The sequence below is a fragment of the Papaver somniferum genome, chromosome 7 (assembly GCF_003573695.1).
Source record: "Papaver somniferum cultivar HN1 chromosome 7, ASM357369v1, whole genome shotgun sequence".
Lineage (NCBI taxonomy): Eukaryota > Viridiplantae > Streptophyta > Magnoliopsida > Ranunculales > Papaveraceae > Papaver > Papaver somniferum.
In genome coordinates, this window is record NC_039364.1 from 228884472 (window position 1) to 228895775 (window position 11304).

At 39.6% G+C, this 11304-nt stretch overlaps 1 protein-coding gene across 1 annotated transcript; it reads left to right on the forward strand.

Moving 5' to 3' along the window:
- The first annotated feature begins 7118 nt into the window (after positions 1-7118).
- LOC113296079 lies at positions 7119-11095 on the forward strand. The gene is made up of 5 exons (XM_026544418.1): positions 7119-8111; positions 8193-9115; positions 9588-9717; positions 10421-10706; positions 10995-11095. Exons 1-5 carry the CDS (start codon positions 7119-7121, stop codon positions 11093-11095), a joined length of 2433 nt encoding a protein of 810 aa, XP_026400203.1.
- Positions 11096-11304: the final 209 nt, after the last annotated feature.

Below are 11304 nucleotides of genomic sequence, written 5' to 3' on the forward strand. Positions count from 1 at the left end.
CAATAAACTCACCATTACACATAGACTCAACCATGGTTCGAGATTGAAAGTCTAGTCCCTCATAGAGGATGACGACAAGTCTCCACTTCTCAATTCCATGGTGCGGACATTCACTCAACAAATCATTAAAACGTTCAAAATAGTGAAAAACAGTTTCCTCATCCAATTGGACAAAACAATTGATACTTTGACGAATAGCGATGGTCCTATGGTGTGGAAAATTTTTTTGGAAAAATTGATTAGTGAGTTGTTCCCAAGTGGTGATTGATTGTGGTCTCAAACCGTAGAACCATGTTTTGGCCCTTTCTTTTAAAGAAAATGTAAACAAACGCAATTTCAGAGAGTCCTCGGACAAATGATCAGGTTGCATAGTCCGACAAATTTGTTCAAACTCTCTTACATGTGTATAGGGGTTCTCAGAATCGAACCCTCGAAATATAGGAAGTATTTGTATCATGCTTGCATTTATTTTAAAAGGGTTATTGGTTTGAGGTAAGACAATACATGATAATGGAATTTGTATTGATGGATACATGTATTCATGGAGAGCACGAGGTTGGTCCATTTTGAAATGACAAAAAGCCCACTATTTGGTTTTAAATGGGAAAATTTTAAAAATTTGGTTTATGGGAAAATTTTGGTTTTGATGGGCTATAAAAGAAAAGTTTGGTTTAAAATGGGAGCAAAAGAAAATTTATTTATTTATTTATTTTTATTTTTTTTAAATGAAATTAAGAAAATTGAATTTGGTTTTTGAAATGGGAGCAAGCCCACTGTGCAAGCCTCTAATGGAATGAAGGAAGGCTGCGGCCTACGAAAATCCAAGTTTTAATTTTGAAAGTTTAATTTGGCCCAGTTGGTTAAGGCCCGACGTTTGTTTTAAAACTTTTGGTTTCGAGGTCCACTTACAAGTCCATAATCAGTTATAAGCTCAGCTGGGTTTAAACCCAGAGTCCAAAATACAAGTCCAATGGAAGAATTTAAACAAGCCCACAAAATAAACACAAGCCCACAAATTAAACAACAAGCCCACAAATTAATTATTACAAACCCAAAATAGGAAAATAAAAAGCCCAAAAAATTGGGTTAATTATTACAAGCCCACAATTAAATAATTTTGGAAGCCCACAGGTTGGGTTCTCTCAATTAATGGGTTTAGGCTTACCTTTTTAGCACAGCCCAGCTGCTCTGATATTGTTGCAAAAACCCAGTTGGGTTTTGGTTCTTTTCCTTGGTGGCGTCCCAGCAGAGGAAAAACAGGTTCAGAATAGCAGGTCCAACAGCAAATGAAATGAAGCAGATGCAGATGCAAATGCTAAGAAATGAAATACAAAATAGATAAAAACACAGATAAAACACAGCACCAATCCCCGGCAGCGGCGCCAAAAACTTGGCAGGTCCGGAAAGGTGTGTAAAATTATGCGATGAAAACGGGCCTACAGTAATACCGCAAGTGCACGGTTGTCGGTTGTAGCTCGTGCAAGTACGGGTCGATCCACAGAGATCGGGTGTGTTTCGGAAGTGTTTTAGCTAATTGGGTTCCTAGATTTGCTTTGGGTTTAGAAGCCTTTTGGGACTGTTGGGCTTAAAGTGCTAATGGGTTTGTTCACAATAAAAAGAACTGAGCTTGGGCTCAGTTTGGTCTTTGAAGTGCAAATGGGCTTTGGGCCTTAAACTTAGGCTTTTGATTAAGCCTGAATTGGATTGGGTCTTAACCTTAACCTAAACTGGGCTTTGAGCCTTAGTGAAATGGGCCTCAGTGAACTAGACCTTGGGCTTTTGTTTTAGTCAAGAATCTGGGCCTTTGGGCTTCACTAATTTGAACTTGGGTTCAGTTGGCTGCAGGAGTTAGACTTGGCTTGGCAGGAGAAGGAGTGGCAGGGCAGCAGCAGGAGCAAGAGCTGCACAGGTAGTAGCTTGCTTGACAGAATCAGCAACATCAGCAGCAGCTTCAGGGCAGATAGTGATGCAGCAGGAACTGCAGGAAGGCAGCAGCAGCAGCTGCAAGGCAAGTGACCACAAAGCAAATAGCAGCCAAACAGTGAACAGAAGCAAATGAAAATTACAGTGAACAAAACACAAAGGAGCAAAATGAAAATAACACAAAGGCAGTTAGCCTAAGGCAGGGGAAGAAGGTTAAGCTAACATGGAGCTAAGTTAAGGCACTCTTTTAGAGTGGGAAGAGAGCTAGCTTGCTCATTGTCACTAGTGAGCACTAGTTTCTTCCCACTACTCAATTAACACTATGCAGCAAGGTTTACTCCATTTAACAGAACTAACTGAACATGTATCACACTGAATTCTTAGCTACCATCATTCTTTCACCCCTAGAATCAGTTGTCTTCTTACAGCACAACTGATCACAGATGCATTCATTCAAGTAGATATTATCAGTCCTATGACATTTAAGCACTACAATAACAATTAACATGATCTGAACTAACAATGAACACAAACAAACATCTAACACATTACAGGATACATTTAACAGGCATTAACAATTAACATAACAGAAGACAAGCAATTAACAGAACAAAGCAAACACAAGCACATTTAACTGAAACATGAACATTTAACAGAAATTAGCTGAAATTGAATTTAACAGGACATGAAAGTCCTGGATGTTGGCTAGTCCAAAACATCCTTTCTAACACAACCCATAGTCCCAATTTATAGTCACAGACCCAAATTCCCTAAATTACCTAATTCCCCCAAAATTAGGGTTTGTTCTTCCCCAAATTACAAAAATTGAAATTAGGTTTTACCTAATCACTGATAGCACTCAATAGCTTCGACCCAATCTTCCTTGTCATCTTCTCTTGCTTCCCATACCTCCAATTGATCTATATCATCAACTAATTTCACCAACTCACTCTTAGGGTTCAGTGGTGAGAGAATGGGCGAAATTAGTTGTTTGATAGAGATTAGAACGTGGTATAGGTGATGGGTCGAGTGTGTATGATGGTGGAGGTGTGGTGGTGGCAGTGGAGTTGGTGGTGATGATGGTGGTGCGGCAGTTGCAGGAGGTGGCTCTGCAGAGGGGTACGGTGGAGAAGAAAGTGGCTCGACTGGTTGGGAGAGAAGGGTGTTTGGTTAGGTGGATGGTCTCGGGTGATAGGGTGTGAGGCGGGTGTATCTAGTTTTGATGTTCTGTGACTCTGAGCTGCGAGATGCGAAGATGGTAGGTAGATCGGACGGTGATGCGGAGGCAAGCTATGAGCGACCGTTGGATTATATGATACAACAAAATGAACGGTACTTGATGGAGTTAGGTACTGTAGTGTGAGGCGGGTATATCAAACTTCGATGCACAGCAAGGGAGCGACCGTTGGATTCAACTACCATCTAATCTGAAGGCTTGGAATTTCAGCGCTGTGGTGCTCGGCAGAGACATCAGATTTTGATGCTCTATGAAGGAGCGACCGTTGGATGCTTCTGAGAACTGATCTGATGGCTGAGAACGGAGGCGCTTTTGTGTGTAGAAAATGAGGTTGTGCGCACCATTCTTCGCGGCTTCCTTGCGTAATTTCTCCCGGCTTTTCACTACTTTTCTGCTCTTTTCGCTCCGCGACTCATCCGAACTTTATTTACTACCTAAAAATGCAAAATTAATTAATAAAAATATTTATTCTTGAAAACAATGAAAATACAGAATATGGGATAAAATGTAGAATTACTGCACAAAAGATGAGTTAAAATGCCAACAAAAAGGGATAAATATATACAATATTTGGCACTCATCACTAAGCATACAACCTAGCATTCCACTACCTAACTGTGCACTAAGGCATCATCTGAGCCTCAGCAATGCAACTTAGTTCATGCTAATCTTGTAAACATGTTAACAGTAATAAATATCATACAAGGTAATTCAAACAACACACATATGATGAGCAAATACAAAAACATGATAAACATATGAACCAACAGTGTAAGCATGAAACAAATGAGAAACTGGCTAGTCCAGTTCTCTACAAGAGTGAAGCTGGCTAATCCAGCATCCCCCTCTAACACACACTAACACCATCTATTTATACCCAATTTCAGTTTAGGCTTCATACACCCAATTTTCCCCAAATCCCCAAAATTCCGTTGAAATTAGGGTTGTTGAACCTCACCTAAATTGATGCAATTTCTTCCAATTGATGTCGACCCATACCTTGTAATCTCTTCCTGCTCCATTCCCACGCGCCAATTGCTTCATCTATCAACCTAATTCACCAAATCCAACCCTAACAGTGATGAGGATGGTGGAGTTGTTGAAATAGATTAATAGGTGATGGGGGTATTGAGGGATATGATGGATTGTGGTTGTTGTGGGGAGTTGTTGATGGAGAAGGAGGTGGCGATGGAACTGGTACGGCAGAGTAGGTGGTGGTGGTTCTGCAAACAGGGTATGGTGGTGAAGGAGAGCTCGATGGAAGAAAGAAGAAGGGGTAGTTTGTTTGGGTTATATGTTTCTGGTACTATGGTGTTAAGCGGGCGTATCGAGTTTGATGATCTGCGACGCTGAGCCGTGGGATGTGGAGTTGATAGAACAATCTGACGGCGAGATGGAGTGAAGCTTGTAGCGATCGCTGGATTATATAATACAACAAAATCAACGACGCCAGATGGAGTTAGGTGTTGTAGTGTTAAGCGGAAATATCGAGTTTGATGATCTGGTAAAGAAGCGACCGTAGGATTTAGATGTAATCCAATCTGACGGCTGAGGATGGAGGCGGGTTTGGATATAAAAAAAAATGGGTTTGGGTAAGGGTTTTGGGCCTTGGGTATGCCAAGCCCATATCTTCTTTAAGAACAATTTCTTCCTTCTTGAGCCCATTCCTAGGTTTTTGGTCTTGTGCGCACCATTCTTCGTGGCTTCCTTGCGTAATTCCTCCCGGCTTTTCACTACTTTTCTGCTCTTTTTCGCTCCATGATTCATCCAAACTTTATTTATTACCTAAAAATGTAAAATTAATTAATAAAAATATTTATTCATGAAAACAATGAAAATACAGAATATGGGGTAAAATGTAGAATTAATGCACAAAAGATGAGTTAAATGCCAACAAAAAGGGATAAATATATACAATATTTGGCACTCATCAACCAACTTTTTGATTTTCATGCGCACCTAGCCACAAGTCCGAAATCATGTTGATTAATTCATTATCGTGACTTGTAAATTCTTCGTCACTTATTATTTTTCCGTCACTTAAGTCCACATCTTCGTTGTCACTTAATATGTCATCCCCATCGTCAAAGTCACTTAAGTCCACATCACTATCCTCACTATTAATAACTTATTCAATATTAACTTCCAGCTCTACGTAAACTAAAAACGATTTCGTACGTTGTTCACTACCTCTAATAGCTCCTTCAGCAGTCTCAACAACAAACCGCGTAATCCTCTCTTGCACGCCTCTGTCTGCAGGAACTTGCAACTCAGAAAGCATACAAGATACTAGGCCGAATGTATGGTCACGCAAACACAAATTTTCGATTTTATCAGCGTCTTGACCATTAGTGAATTGAGGGATTGGTTCATTGATGGGTAGTTCTGAATCATCTGGAAAACGTATAATTTTCTTCAGATTCTTCGTTACGTTGATTTGAATAAGCCCTGCTTTGTGTTCAATTCTTTGTTCTGGAGGTGGGTTCTGTACCTCTAGACACTGTATGATGACAGCATTCGTTGGCGCCATTGTTAATTAGAATACCAGAGGATAGGGAGGAGAGGAGAAGGGAGATGAAGTTGTATGACATAATCTTATTTTTGTATGTATCCAGTTATGAGATTTCTGTACATATTTATAGAGGAACTTGTAGTTTGCAATTTGCAAACCAGCGTTAGAGCATGACAAGGAAAATATTAATCACAAAAGGGAAGGAAAAAGATAAGCAAGGGATTAATGGAGACCCAAACCGAACAAGAAAAAAAAAAAACTACTTCCTAAAGGAAGTCTTCAAACTTCTATCTTCTTCAATGAAAAGCTTCAAATCGGGACTAAACTCCTCGGTATCCAACTCCACACAAGACTGACCAGGGTGAATAGCTGCCAAGACATCGGCTGCACGGTTAGTTTCTCTGTAAATGTGACCAACTCTAATTCTCTGAAACTACCTGCGCAATTGGAAAATCCTTCTCCAAATATGTAGCACTTCCCAACCAGGACATGGGTTTCTGCTCTTCAAGAGATTACAAACTGCCATAGAATCTGTATTAATACGAATTTTACTTTGGTTTTTCAAGATGACACATGTCATAGCGAGTTCAGCCCTTTGTAGTTCAAGGGAGACCACTCTGGAATAACCAGAGCCACCAATAGCAGCTGCAAGAGGATTGCCATTGCTATCTCTCATAAGAGCAACAAAACCACCAGAACTTTCTCCTTCAGAACCATCTATATTGAACGTAACTTCATCAGAAGAAGGAAATTACCATCTGCAAGGAATAAGTTTCTTCTGTTTAAGAATGTAAGAAACTCCCTACCGGTGCAGAAAAGATAATATCAGAGAATCTTACGGATTCTACTTTTAATCGAACATCATTCACAAAGAGAAAACTTACAAAATCAATAGTCTCAACCTTATCAGTATGAAATCGCTTGTTCATTTATTTCCAAATGTGATATATGAAACTATTCAAGGCAATCTTCCTTATAGAATTAACCGCTCCTTCCCCAATGAAATTATCAATGCACCATTTGAGTTCAGAATCCCAAGTCAACAAACAAGCACGGTGAAAACCCATCTTAGCAAATAATCCTTGCCAAATGATAGAGGAAAAAGGACACCATGTCAGGTCTATAAGTAATAATAGCATGTCATGTGGTTGCCTTGTAAGAGGAGTATACTTAACTTAATGTTGGGTTCCCTTATAGTTACTACCTTATCTTTATTCTAGCCGCTAGGATCCAGACACGTGTCGAGTTGGGATTACTCCTTGCTTATTAGGGCTTAGCCTATTAATGTGTAAGAAGTGGTCGTTTTGTAACCAGATAATTATTGTTATTCAAGAACTTAAGTTCTTAGGCTGATTTTCGAATCAGAGTTACTATTTCCGGTCATTTGATTGTTTCAATTTTTTCATTACAGAACAATTAGCATCAGATCCGTACGATCCTGTCACCATGGGAGGACAAGGAGCTCAAACTAATAAGGATTTACAGGATACTCAGAAGAAACAACAAACCCATATTGATAAAACTAATCAAGATGTGTTGGACATGAAGGAACAGCTGAATCAAATTCTTTTGCAATTACAGAATGTAAATAACAAAGATAGTAATCAAGGGGAATCGTTTGTTGCACCAGCGGAGGGAAGTATTGTACCAGCTGTTAATCAACTCACTGAGAATCGAAGTTTCAACAATTACAATCAATTTCCTAATCTATACTTTCCTAGATTCGACGGTACCAATCCTAAAGGGTGGATTCAAAAGTGTGAAAGATTTTTTCTCCTTCACAATATCAGAGAGGAGACTCAGAAAGTGCAGATGGCAGCGGTGCACATGGATGGCAAAGCTGAGAGGTGGAATTTTAACTTACAAACTCATAGATTTATCTTGTGTTGGTTTGAATTAGCAGAACAAGCCTGTTTTCGTTTTGAAAACACATCTAATGACAACATCGTGGGTATGTTTAATAAATTAGCTCACACAACTACAGTATATGAGTTTTTTGATGAGTTTGAGGTTGGTAGATCTTTAATGATGACCATACACCCTGAATTTCCTGAAAGGTATTATGTGATGAGTTTCATTGGAGATCTTAAGGAGGAAATCAAATATAATGTGCTAATGTTCAACCCCACTACCCTCATGAGAGATTTTGCTCTAGCAAGACTGCAGGAACACTCCTTACCTAACCAACAAAAACAGTCAAAACCCACACCAAATTTTTTCTCCAACTCTTTTTCCATGGGTAAGAAGAATTACCAGTCTAGTTTTCCACCAAAGCCCTTATCCATCCCTCTTTCAATTCCCAAACCACCACTTCCACCTCTTACTCCTAAGACAAGCCCCACCCACCCTCCCATTAAAAGACTTACCCCTGAACAACTCAAAATCATAAAAGCTCAAGGACTTTTCTATAATTGTGATGAGGTGTATAGACGGGGTCATGTCTGTAAGAAACAACAACTTTTTTGGATAGTTGCAGAGGAAGGAGTTGATGAATCACCTACATAAGAGGATATTTCACAGGAAGAAGAGTCTGCCTCTCCAGTGGACAGTGATATTGAGATTTCTCTACATGCCCTTACTGGTACTCATTCTAGTGAAACAATTAGAATCCCTGGTGTGCTTAACAAACATTCTATTTCTATTCTCATAGACACTGGTAGTACCCACAGCTTTATTGACTCTTCTTTGGCTCAGAAATTAAACTACAATGTACAACCTACTTCTCATATGGCTGTCACTGTGGCTAATGGTGACAAAACAGTCAGTTCAGGCATTTTCAAGTCATTAAACTGGTTCATGCAGGGTCATTCATTCTCTGCAGATTTGAGGTTACCACCTTTGGGTGGCTGTGATATAGTTCTGGGTGTTGACTGGCTCAGACTTATGGGTAATGTTCTCTTCAATTTTACTACTTTGACAGTTTCCTTCATATATCAGGACACTGAAATTTCTCTTACTGGTATTTCTAATTCTCCACTTCTTAAAAAAAATCCACATGGACTTTGTGCACAGTTATCCTCCATTTCTGATGCACCCTCTCCCTCACCACCTCCACCTAAAGTTGCAGCTTTATTGCAAGACTTTCAAGATGTTTTTGAAGAACCTTCAACACTTCCACCTCATAGGAGTCTTGACCACACTATTCCTCTCAAACCCAATTCCACTCCAGTTAACCAAAGGCCTTACAAGTGCCCTTATGTTCAAAAATCTGTCATTGAGGACTTGATCCAAGACATGTTACATCAAGGCATCATTCAGCCAAGCCACGATCCATTTGCCTCTCCCATTTTATTGGTCAAGAAAAAGGACAACAACTGGATATTTTGTGTTGACTATAGAATATTAAATGATATCATCATTAAGGATAAGTTCCCCATTCCTATAATTGATGAACTTTTGGATGAGCTACATGGTGTTGCAGTCTTCACAAAGATTGATCTCAGGTCAGGGTACCACCAAATCAGACTTTTTCCATCTGATATACCAAAAACAACTTTTAGATCTCATTTAGGCCATTATGAATTTCTGGTCATGCCATTTGGCCTCACCAATGCCCCTGCCACCTTTCAAGCCCTAATGAATAATATCTTCAAACCCTTTTTGAGAAAATTTGTTTTAGTGTTCTTTGATGACATTCTTGTTTATATCCCTGACATGTCACCTTGAACACCTTCAACAAGTTCTTTCTGTGTTGAAACAACATCATCTACATGCCAAACTCTCAAAGTGCTACTTTGCCCAAACTGAACTGGAGTATTTGGGCCACATCATCACAGCTCAAGGGGTTGTAGCAGATCCTTCCAAGATAAATTGTATGACTTCTTGGACAATTCCTAAAACCATCAAGGAGCTGAGAGGATTTCTGGGTCTCGGTGGCTACTACTGAAAGTTTGTTAAATGCTATGGAACTATCAGCAAGCCCTTAACTGAATTGTTGAAGAAAAATGCTTTTGTATGGTCTGCAGCTGCTACTAATGCTTTCAATCAACTCAAACTGGAAATGACTACTACTCATGTCTTAGCACTTCCAGATTTTTCAAAAAACGTTCATCTTAGAAACAGATGCTTGTGATACTTGCATTGGTGCTGCTTTAATGCAAGAGGGTAGAACCATTGCTTTCCACAGCAAGCCATTGGTCCCTAAAGCTATGGGATTATCCACTTATGAGAAGGAATTAATGGCAGTAGGATCATCTATCACAAAAGAGGCACTACCTACAAGGGCATCATATCACAATCAATACTGGTCATGAAAGCATCAAGTTCTTCTTAGAACAAAAGATTACTACAGGGTTGCAACAAAAGTGGCTGATGAAGTTATTGGGCTTTAATTATGACATCCAGTACAAAAAGGGGGTTGACAATAAAGTTTTTGATGCCTTGTCAAGGAGATCACACCCTACTACTGCCTTACAAGCTATCACTCTTTCCAAGCCTGTTTGGATGCAAGACATTGCCAATAGCTATGAAAATGATCCAAAGGCTCAATAACTGATTTCTCAACTGCTGGTTTCTCCTTCTACAACACCAAAATTTTCATACCAACAAGAGATTCTCAGTTATAAATCCAGACTATATATTGGCACTGGTAACAATGTAAGGTCTTCCATCTTATCTTCACTACATTCCTCAGCCATTGGTGGCCATTCTGGTATTCAGGAAACTTATAACATGGCCAAACTCCACTTTTATTGGCCAAAGATGCAGCAAGACATCATCTCTAAGGTAACCTCTTGTGATGTTTTCAGAGGAATAAGCATGAAAACACTTTCCCTGCTGGTCTTCTACAGCCACTTCTTATCCCTGATCAAGCCTGGCAATATATCTCCATGGATTTCATTGAGGGTCTTCCCAAGAGTGAGCACAAAGATGGTATCTTAGTGGTGGTTGATAGGTTAACAAAATACAGTCATTTCATTGTACTTCAACACCCTTATACTGCAGTTACTGTAGCTAAAGCTTTCTTACATCACATTTTCAAGTTGCATGGTTTACCCTCCTCCATCATCTCTGACAGGGACAAGGTCTTCACAAGTAATTTCTGGCACATATCTTTTTCATCACCTAGGGACCAGCCTCAAACTTAGTACTGCATATCATTCTCAGACTGATGGTCAGACAGAGAGAGTTAATGCATGCTTAGAAAAATATTTGAGGTGCATGATTGGATTTCAACCTAAGAAATGGTTCAGCTGGATGGCACTTGCTGAGTGGTGGTACAATACTAATTATCATACTAGCATTAAAATGTCTCCTTTCAAGGTACTGTATGGTTATTATGCACCACACTTAGCTTTCCCAACTAATGTCACTACTTTGTAGCTACTATTGAGGAGTATCTTACTCACAGGAATGCTATGCTTGACATACTCAAGGAATCCCTGTCTGGTGCTCAAGATAGAATGAAGTTCTTTGCAGATTAGAAAAGAACTGAAAGATCCTTTACAGTGGGTGACATGGTCTACCTCAAGCTCCAGCCCTACAGACAAGCATTTGTTTCCTTGAGGAAGAATTTCAAACTATCAGCTAAGTACTATGGCCCCTTTCTCATTCTTGACAAAGTTGGTAACTTAGCTTATAAACTGCAACTCCCACCAGAAGCTAGAGTGCATCCTGTTTTTCATGTCTCCCA